The sequence below is a fragment of the Emys orbicularis genome, chromosome 19 (genome assembly GCF_028017835.1).
Source record: "Emys orbicularis isolate rEmyOrb1 chromosome 19, rEmyOrb1.hap1, whole genome shotgun sequence".
Classification (NCBI taxonomy): Eukaryota; Metazoa; Chordata; order Testudines; family Emydidae; genus Emys; species Emys orbicularis.
This window is the reverse complement of record NC_088701.1, coordinates 16,535,364-16,563,302: the sequence shown is the minus strand read 5'-3', so window position 1 is coordinate 16,563,302 and position 27,939 is coordinate 16,535,364. Positions and strand designations below refer to the sequence as shown.

The following is a 27,939-nucleotide window of genomic DNA, read 5'->3' as shown; positions in this document are numbered from 1 at the left end:
TTGTCTCTCTTCCGATCTTGGGCAGACTGTGAAGAAGCAGGGCACAAACCCAAACTGATTGTGTGTAGAGCCTGGGAGGATGGGACATCTCTGGGTGGAGTGAGCTAGGCCATCTCCCCTCCCCCCCCAGCCCAGGGAAAGAGGCAGCCCCTGCCCTGCCCCACAGCCCCAGGTCCCAAGGTGGGCTCCCCCTCCCCCATGCCCAGCCTGGCTCTGGTGTTAGAGCTCCCCAGAGGTGCCGGTCCCATGTCGTCAAGTGCAGTTCATATCGCTCCACGCTGAGCATGCTGGGAAGGCAGCTCTGGCTGGGCCGCCCCAGAGAGCTGGGCTGGGGGGGGGAGTCCAGTGTGACAGACATCACACAGCACCTTCCACCTGGCAACGAGCCACCACACTCCCGAGGGCAGGGTCTCCTGTTGTATTACCTTGGCCAATAGCAGGACATCAGTGACCTCCCCACATGCCCATGGGGCAGGCCCCCCATGGCCAATAGCAGGACATCAGTGACCTCCCCACACCCCAGTGGGGCAGACCCCCCACCGAGTTACCTTGGCCAGGAGCAGGATGTCAATGAATTCACAGTCTTGCCCTGCTTGGATTTGAGCCAGGCCTCCCTGGCCAGGCAGCTCAGGGCCTGGTGGTGCCACTGCACCACGTTGGCTGTGAAGCGGTGCACGCTGTCGCAGGCGCGCTGGAAGCGCCGCCCATCGGCCGTCAGGTGGTAGTCACTGGTCACAGTGCAGGAGCAGGCGGTGCTGGCGTCACACCACCAGGGAGCTGAGCTGAGCTCCAGGATGGCCGCGATGTAGTCACTGGGCGTCCTGCAACACAAGAAGGCCAGAATGTGACAGGCTGGGGCGGGGCCCTGATCAGAGCTGGGGGATCCCGGGGGGCTGGGCCTCGCAACACAGTGATCGTATGATCTCCCAGCCACGGGATCTCCGGGCCGGCCGGCAGGGCGGGGACTGAGCTCGGGTGCCTCGGGCTGCTGCTGTGGCTCAGCCAGTGTGGGACTGTGATGCACGACCAGAAAGCGTTAAGCATCCTGCAGGATAAATGACTCAAATTCAGCCCTTAAAAACATATGGGGAGATAATGGTTGTGGTTTTGTGTATTTACGTATTTATTGATAGAGGTCAACAATGCCATCAAACAGTCCCTGTCTATGCCGTATTCTGTTAATTCAGAGATCAAAAGAACATCTTAGCATTTAAATGAACTGTAAACGCAGGATATCATCGCTGTATTCATCTCTCTTTGAAATGTATAGCCAATCATCTGCCAATGGTGGAAAAACAGGCAACTGCCTTATGTTAATTCGGGTAGCTAATTACCGGTGATGGACCTACTTCAAAGTGGCCCTGATTGCCTGTTGTTGGCCTAAGGACTCGGACCTGTCCAAGAAGGCCTGGAGTTGTATCAAAGACCCTTGGGTCCTGAGCCTGTTTATCTCAGATCTGCTTGAGGCTTCATGCAGGGGAAGCCTAAGTCACACGGACTGAGATCCCAGGTCTGACAGGACCGCCCTGAATATAAACATTGGACTATAACCTATGGACTATTGCCGAAAGAACTCTTTGCATCTACAAAGCTCAACATCTCTGCTATAAATCTGAACCTCAAGAATGATACTCATGTCTGTATGTATACTGTTCTTTTAACCAATTCTCTCTTTTCTTATTTGAATAAATTTGACTTTAGTGAATAAGAATTGGCTGTAAGGGTGTATTTGGGTAAGATCTGGAATATTCATTAACCCGGGAGGTAACGTGTCCGATCCTTTGGGATTGGTAGAACCTTTTCTGTTATATGATGAATAAGATTTTCATTGATCCTCATCATATTTGACTTGGATGGTAGGTGGAGGCCTGAGGCTGGGCTGCTTTAAGGGAACTGTGTTGTTGACTTCTGAGTAGCCCGTGAGGTACAACAGAAGCTGTTTTGCGCTGACTTGGTAAATCTAAGTATTGGAATATCCACCAGCTTGGGGGCTTGCCTGCCCCTTTCTTTGCAGTTCACTCCAATTGAGTGACCTCAGTTGGCTCCCCTGGAACCCCAGTCACAGGGACCATAAAGAGCCCCAGACACGAGGGGGGAGGGGCAGCATGGCCCAGGCAGGCTCCAAGGAGCCCCCAGGCTAGCGCAGACTGTTTCCTGGGTGCACCATGGGGTCTGGGGTGTCAGGGGGCCCCATCCCCATGGGGCAGCGATGGCAGCGGGGCATGGGAGATTGGTCATTCAGCGGGTGCCTGCGGGGGATGGGTGGGGTTCAGGGCACAGCTGGGCCTGGCAGGGATGGAGAAGTGCCCCTCCCCATCAGCTGGACAGAATGAACGCGGGTTTGGCGGGAGCCGATCTCGGACTCCTCCCCAGAGCAGGCTGATGGGTCGGGGCGTCCTGGTGTGAACAAGTCCTGCCTGGGTTCCCCAGGGTCACGGGTCACCTCACTGCGGCAGAGATGGGAACTGATTCCCTGCCTGCCAGGAAACCAGCCACTTCCCCTGTCGCTGCCAGGTGAGCCTGGCCCAGCCGTCAGTCCCGTTTCTGGCAATGGGGTCCGCTCTGAACTCGCAGCTGGCAGGGTCCCATGGTGGGGAGCCAATGTGCCGGGGCCCGCCTGCACCAGCAGGTCCTGCAGCCAGCCTGGGGTCCGCCTGCACCAGCAGGTCCCGCAACCAGCCCGGGGCCTGCCTGCACCAGCAGGTCCCGCAGCCAGCCTGGGGCCCGTCTACACTAATGTGCAGTAAAACAGGTACAAGCTGCAGACGAGGGCCCTGCAGTACATGTATAAACTTGGGGCAGGAGGGTTCTGGGGTGACAGGACTGAGGTGAGGAGCTTCCTGGCAGTGAGATGCATGCAACAGCAGGATCATCCCCCAAGAGAAGCACAGCACAGCCATGCCGACCCCACAGGCGTTAGCAGACAGACCAGCGAGTGGAAGCACCAAGCACCAGCCTCTGTGCAGTGAGCGGAAGGAGCTCCACCCCCAGTGCTGACCAGGGCCCGGTGCAACCACTAGGGGGAGACACACTCAGGCGCCCTTAGCCAGTGTGCTACAGGAACCCCCCAACACCTCCCGACTCACCTTGCCCAGCAGGCCCCCTGCCCCTGCCCAGGCCTGCAGTAACACCCTCCCCTCCCTGGGGCTGGGATCTCCAGTTCAGGGACCCATTCCGTGAATCCGGACGGGCTCACTGGGGCCAGGCCAGGAAGGGAGGGACCCTGCAGCCCATTCTCCCCACTCTGACCTCCCCCCATGAGGGTCAGCGCGGGGCCCTGCTGGGGGAGCTGCCCCCGTGTCACTCACTCCTGGCAGTTGCTGTTGTAGCTGAAGACACATTTCTGCAGACTGTCCAGGGTCATGAGGCTGACCTGTCCAAACATGTCCAGGGAGGTGGAGCCTGACGCCACCACCCGGCGCCACTTGGCATGTGGGAGAACAGTGCCCGTGAGAGCCGCGCCCGAGCAGCCGCCCGCAGGGACAGCCCTGCAAAGCCCAGTGCCCACGCAGTGCGGGTGGGCCAGCGTCAGAGACAGGCAAGCAGACAGGGGAGGAGGTTAGTGGACTGGTGTAGTGACAGGGCTGGGCATGCGGTGGGGGCAGGTGGAAGAGCAGTGGGCAGACAGGCGGGTGGGAAGGGTATTGGTGCAGTATATGCCCGGGGGAGTGCAGGGCCAGGGGCACAGCGTAGTGATGGTGCAGCATATTCCATTGGGTGTGGGGAGGTAGGGGTGAGGGCAGGGTGCTGGTGCAGCATAATCCATGGGAGGAGGGCACTAGTGCAGCTTGTGCGGCGGGGGGAGGTTCACGGCAGGTGGGCAGGCTGGCAGGTGGCAGGGCAGCGTGTGCCATGGAGGGAGGGTACATGGGCAGGCTGGGGGGTGGCAGGGTGCCAGGGCAGTGTGTGTCATGGGGGGTGGGTCACGGGCAGTCTGGAAGGTGGCAGGGTGCAAGGGCAGTGCGTGCCATGGGGGAGGGTCACGGGCAGGCTGGTGGGTGCCAGGGCAGTGGGTGCCATGGGGGGAGGGTCACAGGCAGGCTGGGGGTGGCAGGGTGCCAGGGCAGTGTGTGCCGTGGGGGGAGGGTATATGGGCAGGCTGGCGGGTGCCAGGGCAGTATATGCCATGGGAGGGGCCAGAGGCACAGGCATGGATTTGGTGCCGTAGGGGGAGGGTCCCAGGCATCTGGGGGTGGCAGGGTGCCAGGGCAGTGTGCGCCATGCGGGGAGGGTACATGGGCAGGCTGGTGGGTGGCAGGGTGCCAGGGCAGTATGTGCAATGGGGGGAGGGTACATGGGCAGGCTGGCGGGGGGCAGGGTGCCAGGGCAGTGTGTGCCATGGGGGGAGGGTATATGGGCAGGCTGGCGGGTGCCAGGGCAGTATATGCCATGGGAGGGGCCAGAGGCACAGGCATGGATTTGGTGCCGTGGGGGGAGGGTCCCAGGCATCTGGGGGTGGCAGGGTGCCAGGGCAGTGTGTGCCATACGGGGAGGGTACATGGGCAGGCTGGTGGGTGGCAGGGTGCCAGGGCAGTATGTGCAATGGGGGGAGGGTACATGGGCAGGCTGGCGGGGGGCAGGGTGCCAGGGCAGTGTGTGCCATGGGGGGAGGGTATATGGGCAGGCTGGCGGGTGCCAGGGCAGTATATGCCATGGGAGGGGCCAGAGGCACAGGCATGGATTTGGTGCCGTGGGGGGAGGGTCCCAGGCATCTGGGGGTGGCAGGGTGCCAGGGCAGTGTGTGCCATGCGGGGAGGGTACATGGGCAGGCTGGTGGGTGGCAGGGTGCCAGGGCAGTATGTGCCATGGGGGGAGGGTACATGGGCAGGCTGGCGGGGGGCAGGGTGCCAGGGCAGTGTGTGCCATGGGGGGAGGGTATATGGGCAGGCTGGCAGGTGCCAGGGCAGTATATGCCATGGGAGGGGCCAGAGGCACAGGCATGGATTTGGTGCCATGGGGGGAGGGTCCCAGGCATCTGGGGGTGGCAGGGTGCCAGGGCAGTGTGTGCCATACGGGGAGGGTACATGGGCAGGCTGGTGGGTGGCAGGGTGCCAGGGCAGTATGTGCCATGGGGGGAGGGTATATGGGCAGGCTGGCGGGTGCCAGGGCAGTATATGCCATGGGAGGGGCCAGAGGCACAGGCATGGATTTGGTGCCGTGGGGGGAGGGTCCCAGGCATCTGGGGATGGCAGGGTGCCAGGGCAGTGTGTGCCATGGGGTGAGGGTCCTGGGCAGGCTGGCGGGTGCCAGGGCAGTATATGCCATGGGAGTGGCCAGAGGCACAGGCATGGATTTGGTGGGGAGGGGAGGTATTCACATGCATGATGTCAGTGCTCTGGTTGAAGATCTTCACATAGGGCTTCAGAATGCAGACACAAAGGAAGGAATGGTCCTTGCCCCAAAGGATTTACAGCCGCCAGTGTCTCATTTCCCACACCTGCCTGGCTGATTGTGGGGCATTTTTGCTCCTCCAGGAGCAGCATTTTCACCCTGATGCTCCAATGTTCCTGGCCAGGATTAGCCAGGTGCTGAGGTCCTGGGAGTGGATGGTGCATGGGCTGTAGGCTTTCCTCCCCTCCTGGCATGGTTCCATTTGCTTCTGGGGCAGAGAGAACTCTTTGGAACCACTTGCTAGGACTGAATGAACAGAAGAGAAACATGCATGGATGTGTCACCTCCTTTCTTGGTTTGGCTCCTCGCTGCTCAAGGGAATGTGTCTCCTTCCTGTCGCGTGCTGTTCCTGCTTTGTCCCATGAAGGAGTTTGGCCACCTGCACTGTTGGGACTTTTGCTCTTTGTACAACAATAATTTTGCTGAACATCCCCAACATGCCAGGTCCAGCTGCACATTGTTACTCTGGGGGCTGGACAATCATACCTTGCTGAAGGTGTTGGGTGTGACAGCTGCCTTCCATTCAGGCTAAAGGAGGGAGCAATTAAATGCTTCTTTGTTTTATGATAGCTGAAACAATGGAAAACCACTGCCCAACAACCACATCCTATGCAAGCTCAGGCAGTGGCTGGGTCTGGCAGTCTAAGGGCGAGGCAAGACAAGGGGAGGACCATGCTATGTGTGGCCAGCAGACAGGCAACAAGACCCCTGGCCAGGCTGCTCCCTGCCATACCAAACTCCCACTGAAAGCCACCCGCAGGCCAGCATGTGGGGCGGCTGCTAATGCTCTGTGGCCAACATCAGAAGACAGTAGGAAAGCAGGGCCAGCCCCCCTAGTGGGGCCTCTGACCGTTCCCACTCAAGGTGCTCACTTTTCCAGTGGGGCAGGAGATTTTACCCCAAGAGGCTTTTCCCCAGCTGGCGAGAAGCAGAGAAACACCCAGGCTCCCAAGGCGCTATTTAGGAAGCCCCCTCAAGCACAGGGACAGGCGCACATTTGGAAGAGGGAAACTGCTCTACACGCTAGCCCGGGCAGCCGCCCATTTTCTTTGGCAAGTCAGGAATGGCAAAAGCTAGACTGGAAGCACGTGGGGCTCACGCCCCAGCCTTTGTGATGCCCAACCCCCGACTCCTTCCTGGGGCTCTAGCTGAAGCCAGAGCATTGGCCTGAGCAACCAAGAAGAGGTTCCAGCCCTGAAGGGAGCAGGACTTTCAGCACAAAGGGAAAACTACACAAGCACAACTGCAAAAGGACTCTTGCCCTCAATGGCCTGAGCTGAATTTGGACACCTTATCCATTAGGCCACATGGTCAAAAGCCACTTGAGAAAAGCCTCTCCAAGCACTTCTTTGGAAAAGACGGACACTGTGTTCCTCGGGTCATCTACTGAGGGGGGCCGAGACTCTCTGGGCACGAGAAGTCAAGTTCCCAGTGAGATGTGAGATTTAATTCTCTGGAGCCAGGTGCAGGACTTTGGCAGGGAGGCTCAGGCATGGGGGATTGGGGTGCAGCGGACGGGCCGGCTGTCTAGGTGCAGAGATTTAGTGACCCTGAGGCGCAGGAGGGAGGAAGAGGAGGAGGAATTGGCAGTGGCTGTGGAGAAAAAGAGGAGTGGAGGCTCTTAGCAAGCTGGGCTAGCTCAGTCCGTAGAGCATCAGGCTCTTAATGGGAGGGGCCAGGGTTTGAGCTGCTGTCCAGGGACTCAGCTTTTAAGTTGCCTTGTGTGCCAAGAGCCAAACTATTCCTGGTGGTGCCCAGAGCCATGTGTGGGACAGGGAGGCTGAGACTTGTGGCGCCTGCTCTGTCGCTGGGATCCTGGTAGCTCAGACTCAGGGAAGGCGTCTGCACTCAGAGGCGCTGACTTTGAGAGTTCCCAGGGGTTGCTTGACCCCTGCTCCACCTCAGGCCCTGACCCCAAACCCCCACTCCTTCCAGTCTCTTCCCAGCCGGCCCTATTTCTTCCTCTCCCCACTCCTCCCGCACACCTGATCACTGGCAGGCTGGAGGTGCTGAGGGAGAAGAGGAGGAGCTTGTCGGCCAGGCCCGCTAGCAGGTGGGACGTGCAGGGGCGGAGGTGGCTGCCCGTGGGCGCTGGGCACCTATTTTTTTTTCCTGTTGGTGCTGCAGCCCCATAACACCCATGGAGTCGGCGCCTCTGGCTGTATTGACTTGGCTCCTTTCACACTCTAGAGAGAGGAGCAGCAGCCAGGGCTATGGCTGATCTATGGGGCATGGGGCGCTAGGTGAGTGGCAGAGGCTTCAGGTGCTGAGAGTTTGCCTGACACCTCAGGGACACAGTGTGAGGTGGTGTCCCAGGGATCTCTATGAAAGGAGCAGAACAAGATTTACTTGGGGTGGGGAGAGAATTGAGAGTGTCTCAGGGGGTTGTACAGAGGTATTGCCCGGGTTAGAGACTGGCTAAAACACAGGCCTCGCTGTGAGCAGGATTTGAACCTGCGCAGGGAAACCCTATTGGCCCTTAACCACTCGGCCATCACAGCTGAGAGCATAACACTACACTAATGCCACAGAAACTGGTAAATAATCACAATGCCCAGGCTTGAAGTCATCTGAAATCCAGAATTCACACAGCAAACCTGGCTCCCAAAGCACAGGGGGGATTTGGGGTTTGTTCTCTTTGCTTAGCCATGTGCAGTCGCACAGAGAGCGCTTTGAAAAGTCTCCCCTCCCACAGAGCGGGAATGGGAAATGATTCTGAACTGGAAGCTTGATGTGAATGAGGACATCTGGACCGCAGGGCCGGTGCAAGGAAGTTTTGTGCCCTAGGCGAAACTTCCTCCTTGCGACCCCCCACCAGCCCTGCGGCAGCTCCCTGCCCCCCACCCCGCCCTGAGGCGCCCCCCCGTGGCAGCTCCCCCCCCTGCCCTAAGGCGCCCCCCCGCGGCAGCTTCCCTCCCCCAGGAGCCGTGCGGCAGCTCCCCACCCCAGCTCACCTCTGCTCCACCTCCTCCCCGAGCACGCCGCCCCCGCTCTAATTCTCCTCCCCTCCCAGGCTTGCAGTGCCAAACAGCTGATTGGCGCCGCAAGCCTGGGAGGTGGGAGAAGTGGAGCAGCCGCTGCACTTTCTCTTTCTCAGCCCAGCCCAGGAACGCTGTAAAAAAAAATTTGGGGCACCGCTTTTTGGTGCCCCCAAATCTTGGCGCCCTAGGCAACCGCCTAGTTTGCCTTAATGGTAGCACCGGCCCTGGGGCCAGGGACTGACCTTTGCTAGAGAAACCAGTGACACATGGAGCCAGGCTAAGGAAAATGTTTCCTGGAGTCAATAATTGGAATAGCCACAGTATTGTGCAGAGAAATGTCTCCCAAGAGGAGTTAGCGCATTGGTGGTTTGGGAGCAGAAGTCAGAGATACAACGGGGGAGGTCTAGCTTTGGTTTCTGGCCAACAGAGTGATGAGTTTTATTATCTCCAAATTTCAGTAGAAAAATTCAGACCCAAACTGTGTGGGGTGGGGGTTTTCTCTGGTTTTCATTTGTTTTGTTTTGTTTTTCTCATTTGAAATGTCCTTGATAATTTTTCTGGGGAAATTGTTTGGACAAGGCCAAGGAAGAGTTAGAACAATTACAAATCTCCATGGGAGTGAGGGGGTCTCTCAGCACGGGGGAGAGGTGGAGATTTTCATGGCGGGGAGTTTAGGAGATAAATGAGGCCTTTGTTGCAGCAGAGGGAGAGGCTTGGCAGGTTCATTTTTACCAAGTGACACCCCCCCCCCCCATGCACACACACACGTTGCTCCCCTGCTGCTGCTGCCCCAGCTCAAACCCCACTGTCACCCCCAGCATGTGACCTACAGCTTCCTGCTGACAAAGCCCTTATATATCAGAGACAAACTCCCCTAGTCTGCTCCTTCTCCCAGTTGAACCCTCCCCCCACAGAGCCCAGAACAACCCCGACCTAGCCATGCTGGGGGCTCGGGCTTAATTCTCAATGCGCCAAAGCGGCAAGGGAGAAACGGACGAGACTTCTCTGTAGGCTGCTGTGACATTATTAATATGAACTGGGAATGTAGAGATCATTGTTGCCAACACTCTTGGAGTCATCGTGGATAGTTCTCTGAAGACGTCCACGCAGAGTGCAGCGGCAGGCAAAAAAGCAAACAGGATGTTAGGAATCATTAAAAAAGGGATAAAGAATAAGACGGAGAATATCTTATTGCCCTTACAGAAGTTTATGGGATGCCCACATCTTGAATACTGCGTACAGATGTGGTCTCCTCATCTCAAAAAAGATATACTGGCATTAGAAAAGGTTCAGAGAAGGGCAACTAAAATGATTAGGGGTTTGGAACAGATCCCATATGAGGAGAGATTAAAGAGGCTAGGACTTTTCAGCTTGGAAAAGAGGAGCTTAAGAGGGGATAAGATAGAGGTATATAAAATATAAAATCATGAGTGGTGTGGAGAAAGTGAATAAGGAAAATTTATTTACTTGTTTCCCCTAATATAAGAACTAGGGGCCACCAAATGAAATTAATGGGCAGCAGGTTTAAAACAAATAAAAGGAAGTTCTTCTTCACACAGCGCACAGTCAACCTGTGGAACTCCTTGTCTGAGGAGGTTGTGAAGGCTAGGACTAAGGTTTAAACTAGGGTTTAAAAGAGAACTAGATAAAAATTCATGGAGGTCCATTAATGGTTCTTAGCCAGGATGGGTAAGGAACGGTGTCCCTAGCCTCTGTTTGTCAGAGGGTGGAGATGGATGGCAGGAGAGAGATCACTCGATCATTACCTGTTAGGTTCACTCCCTCTGGGGCACCTGGCATTGGCCACTGTCGGCAGACAGGACACTGGGCTGGATGGACCTTTGGTCTGACTCAGTCTGGCCGTTCTTATGTTCTGGCCCTGATGCTGAAAACACTTCAAGGATACGCATGTCCTGTTACCCGTAGTCATGAGGGCTGGCAGCCACAGGGCCACTCCCACCAATTAACAAATACACAGAATTAAGTTTCAACCAATTATTTATTACTGGAATTTTTCCTACAGGGGGCCAGAGAACTGCCGTAGGGATGCAGTACTGGAAGAAACGGGGGATGGGGATATTCTGGGCACAGAGCGCATCGGCCCTGGAGCAGCAGTGACACCTGGTGGCCAGTCGGGGTAATACACAAAGAGTGTTTCCTAGAGAGAAGTGACAAGCTGTGGCCAGCAGGGCAGCACCAGCCCCTTCCCCGTGGGGGGCGGGGGCTGAGGTAGAGTAGATAGAAGATTGTGGCAGCTGCGTCCCCCTCTCGCCATAAGTCCCTGCCACTCTCTGTGGCCCCACCCCCTGCTGCTCCTCAGTGAAGTGTCAGCCCCGCCTCCTCCCCTCTGAGGCCCCGCCCCCTGCCCATGTCAGAGGCCAGAAGCGGGAGGGGCGGCTGTTGCACTAGCTGGTACCATGAGGTGGGCAGCCACAGTGCTGCCTCGTCTAGTCCTCCTGCTGCTTGGGGCTGTGACTGCTCTTCAGCTCCCGGCTGCCACCCTTCGACTGCTTGCAGCCTGTAAGAGCTGCCTGGGTGGGGGGCCAGGCTGGGCCCAGGGGCCAGCAGGGGCCCCGGGCAACAACAACCACGGGCAACTGACCAGGGGCAGCTCTAGGCACCAGCAAAGCAAGCACATGCTTGGGGCAGCCCATTTGCAGGGGCGCCAGGGATCCAGCATGGGAGCTGAGAACCAACAGGGGGCCCTGGGAGCTGAAGTTCCTTGGTTAGCTCCCTGCCTATAGAGCCAGCCCTGGAGCGGGGAAAGAACTACATTTCCCAGCATTCCCTTGGCCACTACCAACAGGAAAGAGGGGGAGGGAGGGAGGTAGCTGAGACCTCATGCTGCAGTGAATGGAGACCTGCACTGTGAGTAGGGATTCCATATTTCAACATTCAAAAAAATAGGACACTCCACGGGGAGGGAGGGTAGCCCTACCCTGCCACCATCCAATCCCTCCACCTGCCCCCCACAGAAACCTCAACCCATCCAACCCCCCTGCTCCCTGATCGCCCCTTCCCGGGACCCCTGCCCCAACTGCCCCCCAGGATCCCACCTCCTATCTAAGCCCCACTGGTCCTTGTCCCCAACTGCCCCCTCCTGAGACCCCCACCAACTTCCCTCCTAGGATCCCACCCCCTACCTGTCCCCTGACAAACCCCTGGGACACCCATGCCTATCCAACTGCTGTCTGTCCCCTGACAAACCCCTGACCCATCTAACCCCCCCTTCTCCCTGCCCCCCCCAAACCTCCACCCCATCCAACCCCCCCTGCTCCCTGTCCCTTGACTGCCCCCCCCCCCGAACCCTTCTCCAACCCCCCAGCCCTCTTATCGTGCCACTCAGACCAGCGTGTCTGGCTTTGCGCAGCGCCAGACATGCTGCTGCATACATGCTGCCGTGCTCCCCTGCGGAGCCACAGCGCCCCCAGCACCTGCCTTCCAGCTGTGAACACCTCAAAATTCAGGAGTGCTCAAGCCCAGTTTGGGCGGCTGTTACTTCATTTCTCCGAAATCAAATATACTGATCCACTGTAACTTGCTGTAGAAAAAGTAGGATAAAATTGAGCAAGAAATGCTTCCCAGTGGTTATTAGGACTGGAATTGCTATTTTCAACAGCCATTGCCTTTTTTTTGTATGTTTGTTTAAAAGGAAGACAGCGATATTGCATTGGCAAATTCCCCATAGAAAGAGTGGAACAAAAGAATAATAAAGGCACCTCAACTTTTCCTCATTTATGTAGGACAGTCTTATAACATGCATCCAGATATCCTCCAATCACACAAGCTGAAAATTGTTCCACTTTACTGCAGTTCTGTAACCATATGGGAACCAATCCTGTCTGTGTTCTGTGCACATCTAAAATCCCTGCTGAATGACCTGCCCTGGGAGTGAGTTACCAGTGACCCGGGGCTGCGGCAGAAGGAGGGTGCAGGTTGGGTGGGGGTGAGCCCAGGGCTGGGGCGGCAGGGGGCAGCCAAAATTTTTTTTGCTTGGGGCGGCAAAAAACCTAGAGCCGGCCCTGGTCAGGCCCCTCCACCTCCTAGAGCCACACCTCTCTGAGCCTTAGCACGTCTGTCTCTGCCGTGGGCCCCCTCAGGGAGTCCACTCGCTCTGGACCCCCGGGGCCTCCATCCCCGAAGGGGTTGATGCAACCCTGTTCTCTAGACCGGAGTGACTCTCAGCCAGCATAAAACAGGAGGATTTATTGAGAGTTGAACACAGCACAGGAAACTCTCAAGGCCTCAGGCCTGGCCTCCCTCAGCCCAGCACATCCCAGTCTCTCTGCATCCAGCTGGGCTCTGCCTGCTCCCCCTCTCCAGCCCAGAGCCCCCCTGCTCCCAGCTGGGCATCTGAGATCACCGGCCCCAGGCCCCGCCTCTGTCCATTGTCTTCTCTCCAGGTAAACAGGGTCGTAAACCGGAGCCTCCTCTCCTCGCTTCTGTCCTCTGGCTGGAACCGGCTGGTTAGGTCACTGGTTCCTCACTCTGCAGCCCATTGTCCGCCCACTGGCCAGAACCGGCTGCGTCTCCTCAGCTGGGTCTCTGGGTCGTCAGGTCACCAGTCGCTGGGGTGTCCATCCTCCAGGCCATTGGCTGGGTCGCCAAGTCCTCTGCAAAACAAACTCCCTCTCCCCTCACCTCGTTAAACCAGTAACACCCAGGGAAACTGAGTCCCACCCCCTCCGCATGCAAACCATTGAAAACTCCACAGAAAACAAGAAAACCCCCCACTTCGTCACATGAGCATCATCAGCATGGAGGCATGTCCTCTGGAACAATGGCCTAAGCGTGAAGGGGCATATGAATCTTTAGTGCATCTGGCCTGTAAATATAGAATCATAGAATATTAGGGTTGGAAGAGACCTCAGGAGGTCATCTAGTCCAATCCCCTACTCAAAGCAGGACCAACACCAATATCTTGCCATGCCAGCTACAACAGTGCCATGCAAATGTCTGTTCTTGTTTACAATGTCACCTGAAAGTGAGAAGCAGGCAGCATTATATTCTGCAAATGTAAACATACTTGTTTGTCTGAGCGATTGGCTGAACAAGCAGTAGGACTGAGTGGACTTGTAGGGTCTAAAGTTTTTCATTGTTTTGTTGTTGAGTGCAGTTATGCAACAAAAAACCCATTACATTTGTAAGTTGCACTTTCATGATAAAGAGATTGCAGTACAGTACCTGTATGAGGTGAATTGAAAAATACTATTTTTTCAATCATTTTTACAGTGCAAATATTGTAATAAAAATAATAGAGTGAGTGCTGTACACTTTGTATTGTGTTGTAATTGAAATGGATAAATTTGAAAGGGTAGAAAAACATGCAAAATATTTAATAAGTTTCAATTGGTATTCTATTGTTTAACAGCGCGATTAATCATGATTAATTGTTTTGAGTTAATCGTGAGTTAACTGCAATTAATCCACAGCCCAAATTTAAATAAGTGTTAAAAAATGGAGGAGGGTGCAGAAAAGAGCTACAGAAATGGTTCAAGGGCTGGAGAAGATGCCTTGCAGTGAGACCCAGGGAGCTCAGGCTGTTCAGCTTATCAACACGATTGAGAGGTGTCAGCATACCTCCCTTGGGATCTCAGATACTGGGATCTAAAGGGCTCTTCAGTCTAGGGGAGAAAGTTAGAGCAAGAAGCAGTAGCTGAAGGTGAAAGCAAACAGACAGATTCAAATTAGAAATAAGGCACGTTTTTCATAGTGGTGATGATTACCCCTTGGAATAAACTCCCAAGGGAAGGGGATGGATTCTCTTTCTCGTGGGGGGAGGGGGAGGAGGTCTTCAAATCCAGGCTGGAGGCCTTTTGGAAGATGCTTTAGTCAAACAGGTTACTAGGCTTGATATGGGGGTAACAGTGAAATTCCTGGCCTGTGATAACTAGGTCAGGCTATACGAGGCCACTAGATCTTAAGAGGCATAAGAACGGGCATACTGGGTCAGACCAATGGTCCACCTATCCCAGTATCCTGTCTTCTGACAGTGGCCAATGCCATATGTCCCAGAGGGAATGAACAGAACAGGTAATCAAGTGATCCACCCCCTGCTGCCCATTTCCAGCTTCTGGCAAACAAAAGCTAGGGATGCCATCCCTGCCCAGCCTGGCTAATAGTCATTGGTGGAACTATCCTCCATGAACTTATCTAGTTCTTTTGAACCCTGTTATAGTCTTGGCCTTCACAACGTCCTCTGGGAAGGAGTTCCACAGGTTGACTGTGCGTTGTGTGAAGAAATACTTCCTTTTGTTTGTTTTAAACCTGCTGCCTAGTAATTTCACTTGGTTACCCTTAGTTCTTGTGTTATGAGAAGGAGTAAATAATACTCCCTTATTCACTTTCTCCTCACCAGTCATCATTTTATAGATCTCTATCATATGCCCCCTTAGTTGTCTCTTTTCCAAGCTGAAAAGTCCCAGTCTTATTAATCGCTCCTCAAAGGCAATGAAGGGTTCATTCCATCCAAGCCACCTCTGTTGGGAAGGAAGAGTAGATGGGAAATGCACTTTTCAGAAGGGTTAATGTGGCACTGTCAGGCCACTGGCATGGTCTCTTCTGGGAGCAGAGAACGCAACACACTGTTGATACAAAGGGAGGTTTTATTTCTCAGTCTGGACACTAAGAACATGTCTAAAATGGCTATTGGGGAAATCTACAAGTTTAAAAGCTTCAACTCTTCTCCAGGCTGCTCTTTCCTATAGCAGGAGCCTCACAGACAGCCTGCAGAGAGAGCGAGAGAGACAGGAATGATGACAAACTACAGGTGGGGGAAGGTACTACATTTATAAACAGCAGATCCTGCTGTAATGTCACATGCCATGATTGAGTTATGTCAAGGTTACAGAAGATGACCATGTTTTCAGAATCAGAAGCCAAGGCATCAAATCGAAGGGTTGAGCCACCGGCTATACCAGTACAGTTAAAGTGATGTACCCTAGTGTTGAGGCAGTTATGCTGGTACCGGAGTCCTAGTCCTGGGATAGCTATTCCTATACGAGAAGGTAAATAAGCTCTACTGATATAAACACGTAGAACTACATCCACACTAGGGGTGGTACTGGGGACTACAGTGCTAAAAAGTCACACCCCTCACTGACCTAATTGCCCCAGTACAAGATCTGTACACAGACCAGGCCTTAGGGTCACATGTTACTTATACAAGAGGGCACTATTTTAGTGTGCACTATATAGCCCCAGAGAGCTTCTGACTCAAAAGCAACATCAGCCTGTTTCTAGTGGAGGAAAGTCCTCTAGGACACCATGCTTTCAGGAAGTGACACTAGTTCAGTAACATTCACTTTGGGCAGGGAGCAGCTTTGTTGGAGTCCACCCTCATTTGGGATCTTAGTTCGACTGCTCCCTCATTCCATGGGATTGTTCTGCTCATGAAAGCAGTGTGCCTTGAGCAAGTACCTTAGGAACTAGTCCCTTCAGAGACCGGACAGCAAATGTCCTCGAGTACAAGACATGCCCAAGATAGGAGTACAGTAAGACTCAGGGCTGACCCAGTACAGCAGGGACATACAGGCTCTTGTGATAAACTGGATGTTATGTCATGACCCTTCCCCACCTCCCAGACAGTTATAACAGTTTAGTCCCATTCCCATGGTGTCCTGGCCTCATACCATTTCTCCAGGAGTGACCCTTTGGAGTCCATGCTGCTGCTGAGGTGCTCACGGCCTGCATTTGCTGGTTTCCATCCCGGCCTCTCTCACCAAGACTGGACAATGAGACAGAAATGGAGAGGAGTTAGTACACATACACCAGGATGACGAGTTAGCATGGCCCATGTCAGGCTGCCAGATAGTCCCTGCAGACAGCTCCCACATGCTTTCTGCATAGGACATGCCTGCATCACAGGACCCTGCCTCCATAAGCCCCATCCCCACTGCCACATGCACCTTAGTCCAGGTTATCCAGCTCTGAAAGGCCAGTTCTAAATAGGACCCCATGGCATTCCCTTGGATCTGCCACCTGTGTGCGCTTGAGGGTTCCCCCTTCTGCCAGCTGGACTGTCCCTTAGGGAGTCCTGGCAGGGTCTCTCTATCCTGTTCCATGTCAGCGTGCACTGGATTGTTTCCCCACAATACCCCTGGTAACAAGTAAGTCTTGTCCCAGGAGCAGGGGCAATGCCTTGGTTGTAAGCTGCCATGTACCTTCCCAATGCAGCCCACATGTGAGCTTGGACCTTCAGCCCAGGTGAACGATGGCCCCCTCCCACCTTGGCAAACAGCAGCTGTTCAGACCCTGCATGGATTTTACTCCTGGCCAGGAGGGTTTGTGTAGAATGTGCCCACAGCGTCTGGATCATGAGCTCTCTGGGTCATGAGCAGTCTTGGCTTGTTTGCCCAGCCCCTAGCACAGCGGGGTCCTGCTCCCCATCTGAGGTCCCCAGGTGCTACCACCACTTGAACCCTGCTTAGAAAGCACATTTACATTAACTGGCATACGTCAGCATTTCCTGCTGCCATGTGTTTAAACGGGGGAAGGAGCTGGACATGTTCCACTCACAAAGCAAGGATTTCAGGGTGAAGCAGCCAACAGCTGACTGCTCCTGCATATCCAGTCTTGCTTTGGAACTCAGCCTGTGTTCCCCTAGAGGGACATTTCACTTCCAGTAAGAGCCCCCCACATCTCTGGTGTTCAGCTGTTTGACCCCCAAAGCTACAGTGTGGCTTCCATTCCATTGAACTCCGGATCCCCTGCCCCTAGTGCCCCTGTGCTAGGGTTCAAGAGCTTGCTAACTTGCCACGCTGCATTGTCCGAGGCCAGGTGTACACCGCCCCCCCGAGCCATGTAGCTATACCGCCCTAGCCCCCCAGGTAGACAATGCTGTGTCGACAAGAGGGCTTCTGCCATTGACATAGCTACCGCCTCTCGGAGAGGTGGATTAGCTACACCCTCCCATCTTCACTAAAGCACTACAGCTGTAGCACTCTAAGTGAAGACAAGCCCTAAGCCATGAGAAGGGTTAAGGACCAAGGAGCCCCAATGCTCTCGGTTACATGGGTATAAGCTAGGAGAAGCTCCATGGATGTCTGTGAAATTGCTAATGGAATTTAATAGACTCTGGCCCTGACAGATGTTTTGGATCCTGATGGACCCAAAGGAGCAGAAATTGGGTTGGGCTTCCTCCCTCACGCACGACGGGGTGTGTGGACAGGAACAGAGCAATGTATTTCAGACATGATTGCTGCCTCCTTCCCACTCATCACACCACTCACAGGCCTTTCTGCCTGGAGCCTTACTTGCCTTGGCAGGCTGCTCCCAGTCCTACCCAGCTGGAGCCGCCTTCTTCTCTGCAGCTGCCCCAGGACTTTTCCTTACCTATCACAGAGACCTGATTGGTGGGTCACATGACCCAGTCACATGACTTTCATTTTCCCCACTTGGGGAAAAACATGTCACAGATGGGGCCAAGACCTATGGGGCCAGCTGCCCTGTGACAGTGTTCACATTATCTGAGACCTGGGTACATCAGTTCTTTCCCACCCCTGCAAACTCAGGCAGGAGTCTCCAAGCAGTTCTCTTGGTGGCTCCATTTATGCCCAGCAGAACCATGTACTGGCCCAGTTCTGACCTCAGTTACACCTGCACAGCCTGACTAAGGGCTGCAGATTGCATGAGTGTAACATGAGCAGAAGCAGGCCCATTACAGCCTTGGGTATTGCAAGGATGTTTCTAGGGAAGTTCCGTTAGATTTCTGGTCACCCACCTAGAACGGCAGTATCCACGAGTGACTATTGCAGGAGTGCACAGAGCTGTTAGAGGGGCAAGAGCCCAGCTGGCCAGACAGTGTGGCCAGCCCCGAGTGGTAAACACAAACCAGCCTAAAAGTCAGGCCTAAAAGCCCCATGAAATCCTAGGAGTTGGTTTCTTTTTGCCTGCTGGTTACTGAGCATTTAGGCTTACACAGTCCATGTTCTCAACCTTTCCTCTCAACCAGCAGGGCTAGACACTTGTTGTAAATCACTCAGCTTCCCAGCCGCTGGGGCTTTACAAAAAAAAAAAAAAAAAAAAAAAAAGCCACCAAGGATCATGAGACTTGCAATAAAGTTATCCCAGTTAGCAGCACTGCCAGTGCCATAGCTCTTGTCACTAGTAGAGCTGGGACATTCACGCCAGTGAGGGACCCGGCCTGATCTGAGAAGACGTGAGAGGAGAGTTAGCTCTTACCTTTGACTTGTGCTTAAGGTGTGATTTGTCTTGGAGCCAAGAACAAAAGGAGAAGTAGCACCAGACTCATCTGCGTCTGAGGAGGAAAAGCAGAGTGTGAATGCACAATGAAAGGCTTCTGGACAGGTTTAACACACCATGACTTTACACCCATAGATAACATGAACTAGAGGCCATTGGCCCTGCTCTCTCCCCAGCCCACTTACTTGGAACAGATCCTGTTCCACAGTTCTCCTGAGCTGTGTTTCAGAAGGAAGATGCAACTCCATGCTCTGGGCATCCTAAGCCTCTAACTGCTAGAAGCTGGGAGTGGTCCACTCGAAAGTTGCCCTGTTCTGTTCATTCCCTCTGAAGCAGCTGGCGCTGAACACAGTCAGAAGACCAGATACTGGACTAGATGGACCATTGGTCTGACCCAGTATGGCCATTCTTACGAATGCCCACTGTGCTAGCCCTGCTCCTGCTGCGCTGCCGAGTTATAAGGGGCATGGGCATGTAGAGGAACCACAATGCCAGGGGTGCTAGCTGGTCTGTTGGAAGGGGTTCTCTCTTGGGATTTGGGAGCACTGCCAACATCCTAAATGGCTACATGCTCAGGCCCTCAGTCACAGGCTAGAGAAGTTTTATACCTGCACAACAGTTCAGCTTGCAATTGACAGGGCTGGGGCCTGGCACAGAGGGTTGGAGCAGGATATAGACTTAAAATTTTAAATTAATGGAGAAATCCCATCTCCTAGAACTGGAAGGAACCTTGAAAGGTCATCGAGTCCAGCCCCCTGCCTTCACTAGCAGGACCAAGTACTGATTTTCCCCCAGATCCCTAAGTGGCCCCCTCAAGGATTAAACTCACAACCCTGGGTTTAGCAGGCCAATGCTCAAACCACTGAGCTATCCCTCCCCACACTGAGCTACCCCTGACAAGGCTGACAACTCATGAGATGTTTGCAGTGTTGGTGTAGCAGTGTCCGTCCCAGGATGTGAGAGAAACAGGGGAGGCGAGATCTTTTAGTGGATCAATGTCAGTTGGTGAGAGAGGCAAGCTTTGGAACCACAAAGAGCTCTTCTTCAGGGCTGGGCAAGGTACTCAGAGCATCACAGCTAAACACAAGGTAGCCGTGTTAGTCTGTATCCACAAAAACAATGAGGAGTCCAGTGGCACCTTAAAGACTAACAGATTTATTTGGGCATAAGCTTTTGCACAGATAGACAGACAGACAGACATCATCTTCCTCTCCAAGTGCAAACAGATGGACAACATACCAAATGGACTGAAGGTAAAAAATTCATCGCCATACTGCACTGACTATGGTGAGAGATTGTGCCACACACTTTCAAAGAAACTGAGGAACCACCTGATCAGCATCAATTATTGGGAGTGGACCACATCCACCTTGATTGAATTGGCCTTGTCAACACTGGTTCTCCACTTGTGAGGTAACTCCCTTCTCTTATGTCAATATATTTATACCTGCATCTGTAATTTCCACTCTATGCATCTGAGGAAGTGCGGGGGGGGGGGTTATCCACAAAAGCTTATGCCCAAATAAATCATAGAATATCAGGGTTGGAAGGGACCTCAGGAGGTCATCTAGTCCAACCCCCTGTTCAAAGCAGGACCAATTCCCAACTAAATCATCCCAGCCAGGGCTTTGTCAAGCCTGACCTTAAAAACCTCTAAGGAAGGAGATTCCACCAGCTCCCTAGGTAACCCATTCCAGTGCTTCGCCACCCTCCTAGTGAAAAAGTTTTACCTAATATCCAACCTAAACCTCCCCCACTACAACTTGAGACCATTACTCCTTGTTCTGTCATCTGCTACCACTGAGAACAGTTTAGATCCATCCTCTTTGGAACCCCCTTTCAGGTAGTTGAAAGCAGCTATCAAATCCCCCTTCATTCTTCTCTTCTGCAGACTAAACAATCCCAGTTCCCTCAGCCTCTCCTCATAAGTCCTGTGCTCCAGCCTCCTAATCATTTTTGTCGCCCTCCGCTGGACTCTTTCCAATTTTTCCACTTGTAGTGTGGGGCCCAAAACTGGACACAATACTCTAGATGAGACCTCACCAATGTTGAATAGAGGGGAATGATCACGTCCCTCAATCTGCTGGCAATGCCCCTACTTATACAGCCCAAAATGCTGTTAGCCTTCTTGGCAACAAGGGCACACTGACTCATATCCAGCTTCTCGTCCACTGTAGCCCCTAGGTCCTTTTCTGCAGAACTGCTTCCTAGCCATTCGGTCCCTAGTCTGGAACAGTGAATGGGATTCTTCCGTCCTAAGTGCAGGACTCTGCACTTGTCCTTGTTGAACCTCAGATTTCTTTTGGCCCAATCCTCTAATTTGTCTAGGTCCCTCTGTATCCTATCCCTACCCTCCAGCGTATCTACCACTCCTCCCAGTTTAGTGTCATCTGCAAACTTGCTGAGAGTGCAGTCCATGCCATCCTCCAGATCATTAATGAAGATATTGAACAAAACCAGCCCCAGGACCGACCTTTGGGGCACTCCGCTTGAAACCAGCTGCCAACTAGATCACTACCTGTTGAGCCTGACAATCTAGCCAGCTTTCTCCGATACTACAGAATATGCTTGAAGAAGCAAGTCCAGGATATACACCTTAACATACTCCAAACTGCCTTCACCAAAGGACACTCCAGAGAAGTAGCTCCAATCATGGAAGGGGACACCCAAATATCCCAAGAGAACCTGCTTCAATAGAGAAATAACCCCCCCTTCCCCTAACTGCACACCCCTGCCACCTCACACTGGAATCCATATTTGGTTTCAAACAACTGCCATACAGAGCACATGTATAAAGTTTGCTGATGATACCAAGCTGGGAGGGGTTGCAAGTGCTTTGGAGGATACAATTAAAATTTAAAATGTGGACAAACTGGAGAAATGGTTTGAAGTAAATGGTAGTTTGAGTAGTGAGTTCTCAAATGCCTAACCTGTCCTTGCTGGAGTAATTATCACTATGGTAAATTTATCTAGATATCTATATCTATAGAGAGATTTTGTTTCTACTGGTGGTGCACATCCACACATACTTCAGTGCATATAACAAATTTATTCTGCACATGGATGGAAAATAATTAAGAGGTAACATTGCCTATGAGTAAAGCTGTGAGTTTGTCACAGAGGTCATGGATTCCGTGACTTTCCATGACCTCCATGACTTCTGCAGCAGCCAGTGCAGCTGGCTCCGGGGCTGCCCAAGCAGCTCAGGCAACACCTGAGCCAGTCGCACCAGCCACTGCTGGGTCAGTCTTGGGCACCCCCACCCAACAGCAAGAGGAGCAGTTTGGGTGTGGGAGGGGGCTCAGGGCGATGTTTACCTTGGGGGGCTCCCTGGAAGCAGCAACATGTCCCTCAGCTCCTAGCAGCTCTCATTGGCCACGGTTCTCCACCCGCCAGCGCTCCCAAGATTTAGTCAGGGCTATAGTACGAGTCACAGGCTGGGAATTTTCTCTCTTTTTTTTTTTTTTTTTTAAAAAGAGAAAGAAAAAAAAAAGAAAAAAGAAAAACGGCCCATGACTTTTAGTAAAATACCTGTGACTAAACCATAGCCTTACTTATAAGGGAAGATTTGAAAAAAAAAAATTGGGTTTGTTTTGTCCAAAGAAAAGACGAGGAGAGAGATAGATAATTTTCACAAGGGGGCAGGGGGGGAGAAGAGGGAGGAGAAAATTGTCCTCTTTAACCTCTGAAGATAGGACAAGAAGCAATGGGCTTAAATAGCAGTAAGGGAGATTTAGGTTAGCCATGGGGCGGGGGGAAGCTTCCTGTCAGAACAGTTAAGCACTGGAATAAAGTTGTCTAGTGATGCGGTGGAATCCCCGTCATTGGACATTCTTAAGAGCAGGTTAGACAAACACCTGTCAGGGATGGTCTAGATCAGGGGTGGCCAACCTTGGCTCTGGAGCCACATGCGGCTCTTCAGAAGTTAATATGCAGCTCCTTGTATAGGCGCTGACTTCTAACTTTGCTAGACACTAAAAATAAAAAATCATGGACTGAAGAGACACACTGGATTTATGGTTTATTACAGTAATCGATAATCCACTAACAACTCCCCCAGCTGCAATCCCCCCCTATGACTGGAGGGGTGTTAACAGGCCACTTCACCATGAATGGTCCCTTGAAATGTGTTAACTACTTGTGCAAGAGCCAGCAGGAGGGCTCAGTCCTGCCCTGGAGGAGCCAGTGGTTGCTCTCACTGATTTTAGCAGCAGGGAGCTGGCCTTGTCCATGCTATGGGGCTTCAGGGAAGAGATGCCCACTGCTTTGGATAAGCCAGCAGGACCCCGGCACAGGAGAAACCTCAGCAGCTGGAGACAAAGTGCCACCATATTCATTAAACCTGCAGCCCCAGAGCCTTGATGTCAAATTCCAACACTATTGAAGCTGTGGCAGCTCAGCAGGAGCAAAGGGGGGGGGGTAAGCCTGTCAGTGCCCCCCAAATTCCCCAAGTGGAGACAGACACAGCCTTGTCAGCTACAGCTTGCTTTGGCCACAGTAGGATTTTGGCATGTTAACCACACACCCACCTTGGTTAGAATTTAAATGTGGTAAGTATTGCATTATACAGCTTAGTTTAATAAACTAGTCAAGACAAAGCAGTTGTACTTTAGCATGTGCTAAACTGGTCGAGTGAAACCCTAGCCACCACAATCTAACACCAAACCTTTAATCCTATTTAAAAGCAAAAGCCCACAGCTGTCTAAACTGGGTTATCTACAGGCGGGGTTGACCAGAGTATCTATTCTGGGATAGTGCCCAAATGAGGTGGGGGCTGTTTCAGAACAAAGCATGATTTTATTCCAGGATTACTTCACTTATGAAGCAAAGGAATTACTCTGGAATTGAAGTCACCGATTCTGAAATACTCAGGGAATTGTCACTGAACATCAGTCAGCTTCCATGTGTAGACAAGGTATAGTAGTGACTGGTAAAGCTAAAGGAGCATGGTGTGTGGTTTCATGCTCTAAGGCCTGGTCTACACCTAGGTCGCTTCGGAGTGTGAAAAAATCCCCCCCCCCCCGAGAGAGATGTAGCTAAGCCAACCTAAGCCCTGGTATAGACACCAGTGGGTCAATGGAAGAATTCTTCCACTGATCTAGCTACCTCCTTGAGGGGGTGGATTAAACTTCAGTGACTGAAAAACTCCTTCCACTATTGCAGTAAGTACCTACACTATAGCACTTGTAGTGTAACCATAGCCTCAGCCAAGTCCTGTGAGGCATAGGTACCACATGTCAATGACATCAGAGACAACAGCTTCTTCACCAACACTCACCTGCCTCCCAGTCCTCTTGGCAGGGGGGACACTGCCAGGATCTTGGGGTCTCTTTCAGTTCCTTCTTGGGACTGAAAGTCATTGATGTCCCTGCAAGCAGAGGAGACACGTTACAGGACTTGGAAGGAAGAGGAGAAGCAGGGTAGCTGGTCTAGGAGTGAAACATGGTTGTCTAAGTGGATCATGGCTCAGTTCTGTTAGCCAGAGGCCCAGCATTACAGAGGGTCAAAGGCCACATTTAACTGGAGATGCTCCTTAGTTGGGGAAGATTCTCTGAACTCTCCTCAGAGCCAGGCTCAGGTCAGACTGAAGTGTGTCCAGGGTCTCTGCTCTCCTGCGCTGGCCCCAGCTCACTCCAGCCAGCTGGACAGCCTTTGTTCCCCAGAGCACAAGCTCATCCACCCTCAAGTTCCTACCATGCACAGAATGGAGAAGCCTTTAAAAGCCAAACAGCTTGACAAGCTGAGAAGTGTTGGCTCCTACAACCCTAGTTGGGAAGACCAGAGAACTCTCCACAATCACCCTGACATTACACAATGGGGCCAATATGGTTCCACTGCTATAAACAGGGCTCACGCAGAGCTGATGCCATCAGCCCTACAGGGCTCAGTACACACACTGATCTCCAGAGTTCTCATTACAGCTGTGGGGCCAGGTTCTCATCACAGCTGAGACAGGAAAACCAAGGAAATGCAAGTTTCCTGTCTGAAAGCAGGACAAAAAGTAAAAGCCACCACACAAAAACCCCACCAAGTTTATCAGCTAGCCCCCCCTCCCCCAATTTGGTTCAACTGAAAGTGATTTGTTTTTGACTATTTTGATTAACTACGATTAGTTTCAAACTGTCATTTTGAACCAGAAAACTGGATTTTCTTATTTCAAGAGTCAAAGAATGGGAGTAAGATTTTCCAAGTTGCAGTGTGTGTCAAAGCCCAAAGAACCCTTTCCCATGAGGTGTTCATGGAGATCAAAGAAGCATTTTTGTCAGAAAACACTGAAGTTCCCCACTGGCTCTCCTCAGCACCTAGTTAGCCATTCAGCAGGGCCCAACACCCTAAGCCTGGTGTTGGGCACTTCAGAAATGCTGGCCCCTAGTGCTCTGCTCTCTGGATGCAGGTTTGCAGGCCATCCTCCTCCCCCGGGAGATGTTAGGAGAGCTCCCGCCCCAAATGAGCAGACGGTAGAGACCAGGACTCTTCAGTGATGCCAGGTGACCTGCCCCCTGCTGTGCCAGGCAGTGAGCACATCCCCCAGCTAGCCATGAGGCTACTTCCTGAGCCAGCTGTTCATCTCCTGCAGGCTATGGGCACTGGGGAAGGAAAGGGATTTCTAGCCAGCTCCTGCAGAATCTGTCAATGAAGGAAGAGCAGCACAAGCCCAGCCTGTTCTATGCTGGGATGTCAGCCACTAGAGCAAACTCTGCATGTTCACAATTTATACCAGTGCAGCTAAGCCAGCACCTGCTGCTGCTGGTACAGAGGGATGTGCTGGGCGACAGCACTCAGCCTTGCTCAGACCAAGTGCACCTACAGTAGTTGTGAGTAGTGCAGGGGATGCACACATGAACTACAGATTGCTCGGGGCTTGCGTTGGTGTCCAGAGCAAAATGCCCTAGAACAGACTCCCTTGCAGTCTCCCTAGGCTGGGACAGGTCAAGTCAGTCAGCAGGCGCAGGCATGTATTAAAGCAGGTGTGCTACCGCCAGCTCCCCCCACTCCCCCAAGCTTACCACTGAACAGCTCTGGCGCCCTGTTGTCTGTGCAGGTGGAGATGTGCAGCTGGAGCTCTCGCTTTGGGACTCTGTGGCGAGCATTGTAGGGGCACGTGGCCAGCTCTTTGGCTCTTTTCTTGTTATTCTGGAAGAGAAGCCACAAGATGCAACTATGCAAAGACAGCAGGGAGGTACCATCATGGGTTCTGCTCACTGCTTCCACAGCTGCTTGTAGGGGGAGGCAGCTGAGAGGATCTCTAGGGATGCATCAGAGCCAGAAGGCTGGCGAGCTGGAAACAAATCATTGACTTGTCGAGTGCTTAATGAGAGAGCACCCCTCAGTAGGTCCACACGCTGCAGCTGGGAGCAAGCCTCCAGACTGGACAGAGACTTGAGCTAGTGGTGCTCGAAGTAGCACACTAAAAATAGTAGTGTGGACACGATAGCATGGACTGGTGCTTGGGCTCTCAAACCTCCAGAGTGAAGAAGTGGGCTTAAGAGCCCAAGCCACACCATCCACATTGCTATTTTTAACTGTATTAGCTCAAGCCCCACTACTGTAAGCCCATCTACCTGGGCCGTGAGACTCTCCCCTAGCTGCTGCGTAGACATACCTGTATGTGCAGGAAACCTGGTGCATCTGCAGCAGTGCTGAATTTCTTGGGTTTGATTCTTGGTTGCTCCAGCCCAGGAGGAGGTGGGGAGCAGAACAGGGGGACTGTCTTCAGGCTACCTTAGCTCTTCCTAGACTTGGGCTGAGCCACTCCTGCCCTTGTTGCTGCAAATCAGAGCAACCTTTGGGCTGCTCTGACTTATGTGGCTCTACTTCTCACGGCCCTTGGGCAGCAGAGCTTAGCTATAGCACAGATACTCTAGCTACACCCAATGCAGCCACAACCTGTCCCCTACGTCGGGGCATGGCGCTGGGCTAGCTTGGAGCCTGCATCCAACCCAGGGAGGCCCCTCTGCAGGCTGTTGTCCCAGGAGACCATTTCCACACACTTCAGGTCCTTTTGTGCAGCCAGAGTATTCTAAAGGGACATTAGTGTAACCTCACTAAGGCACCAGGGCCCCTCAGTGACACAGGGCAGACTTGGATTCAAGCTGCCCTGAAGTTCAGGAGCTTTTGAAGCCTGGGTATCTCCAAGGGTTAACTCTGCAGTGAAGACGTAACTCAGGTGATCAGCATTTGGGCTGGCCTAGCTCAGGTGAACAGCCAGACCAGAGCCCTGCCCAAGTTGCTGGGGCCACACTCACTTATGCAAGGCTCTCAGACTTCAGGGGGGAGGGGGCACAGAGGAGGGGGAGGAGGTGTAGCTGCTGGCTCTCAGCTGGGCTGCTCTATGTTCCCCCCAGTGAATTGTGGGACAGCATTAGAGGACTATCAGGTTAAGTCTGGATCTTCAGTGCAGATTAGGCAGATTACAAAGAGAGGCAATCAGACTCTCGCCTACTCCAGCATGGGCCAAGCACCACCACACATGGGCCAGAGGGTTTGTGTGGATGGACAGGAGCCAGGGTAGGGGCAACACCCGAGTTAAATGGGTAGTGAAAATAAGCCCCAAGTGTGAGTTTCACATAAATGTAGATCTAGTCCATCCCCTGCACAGAGTCAGGACCAAGTGTTATAAACACCTCGGATGGGCTAGATCTTAAAAGTCTCCCTAGATAATCCCTAAATCTCCCTTGCTGCAATATAAACCTATTATTTCTTGTTCTGTTGTCAGTGGATAAGGAGAACAATTTATCACTCTGCTCTTTATAGCAACTATTACCTACTTCAAGACCTATTGCCGCCGCCCCCCCCACCCCCCGCCTTCCTCCAGACTAAACAAACCCAGTTTTTTCAATCATTCCTTGTAGGTTATATTTTTTAGACCTTTAGTCACTTTTGTTGTTCTCCTCTGGACTGTCTCCCATTTGTCTACATCTTTCCTGGAGTGCAAGGCCTAGAACGGGACAATACTCCAGCTCGGGCCTTATTAGTGTTGAGTACAGGTGAAGAATTACTTCTTTTGTCTTGCTTACAACACTCCTGCCATTACATCCCAGAATAATGTAATACTATTGCAAAAAAACCCCAACATTGTGACTCATATTTAGTCTGTGATCTACTATAACCCCCAGATCCTTTTCTGCAGTACTCCTTCCTAGGCAGTCATTTCCCATTTTGTGTTTGCACTGGAGGCAGAGGAAAATAGTTTGCAGGGAACAGAGACAGGTGGCCATCTCCTCTCTGGGCACCTCAGACTCTGTCCCACTGCGTAGCTTGCTCTTCTTACCTCTCCACATTTGACCAAGTGGTAGGGGAACCTGGAGGCTCGGATCTGGTGGTTTTTGTCATAGGGGCATGGGATGAGCCGCTCAGGATCCAT

General features: G+C 52.8%; 1 protein-coding gene across 1 annotated transcript; it reads right to left on the bottom strand.

Moving 5' to 3' along the window:
* Positions 1–544: 544 nt before the first annotated feature.
* On the bottom strand, positions 545–27,939 carry LOC135891626 (uncharacterized). The gene is made up of 8 exons (XM_065419236.1): positions 27,847–27,939; positions 25,583–25,709; positions 23,854–23,943; positions 18,555–18,630; positions 16,004–16,098; positions 15,092–15,098; positions 3,309–3,488; positions 545–821 (listed from the first exon to the last, which is right to left on the bottom strand). The coding sequence occupies exons 1-8, from the start codon at positions 27,937–27,939 to the stop codon at positions 545–547; spliced, it is 945 nt and encodes a 314-aa protein (XP_065275308.1).

Coding starts and splice junctions, on each gene's coding strand:
- LOC135891626 (XM_065419236.1), bottom strand. CDS start 27,939: ATGGATCCTGAGCGGCTCATCCCATGCCCCTATGACAAAAACCACCAG. Junction 23,944..25,582: donor GGCGCCAGAGCTGTTCAGTG/GTAAGCTTGGGG, acceptor CTCTGCTTGCAG/GGACATCAATGACTTTCAGT. Junction 18,631..23,853: donor CCAAGAGGACTGGGAGGCAG/GTGAGTGTTGGT, acceptor TTTCCTCCTCAG/ACGCAGATGAGTCTGGTGCT.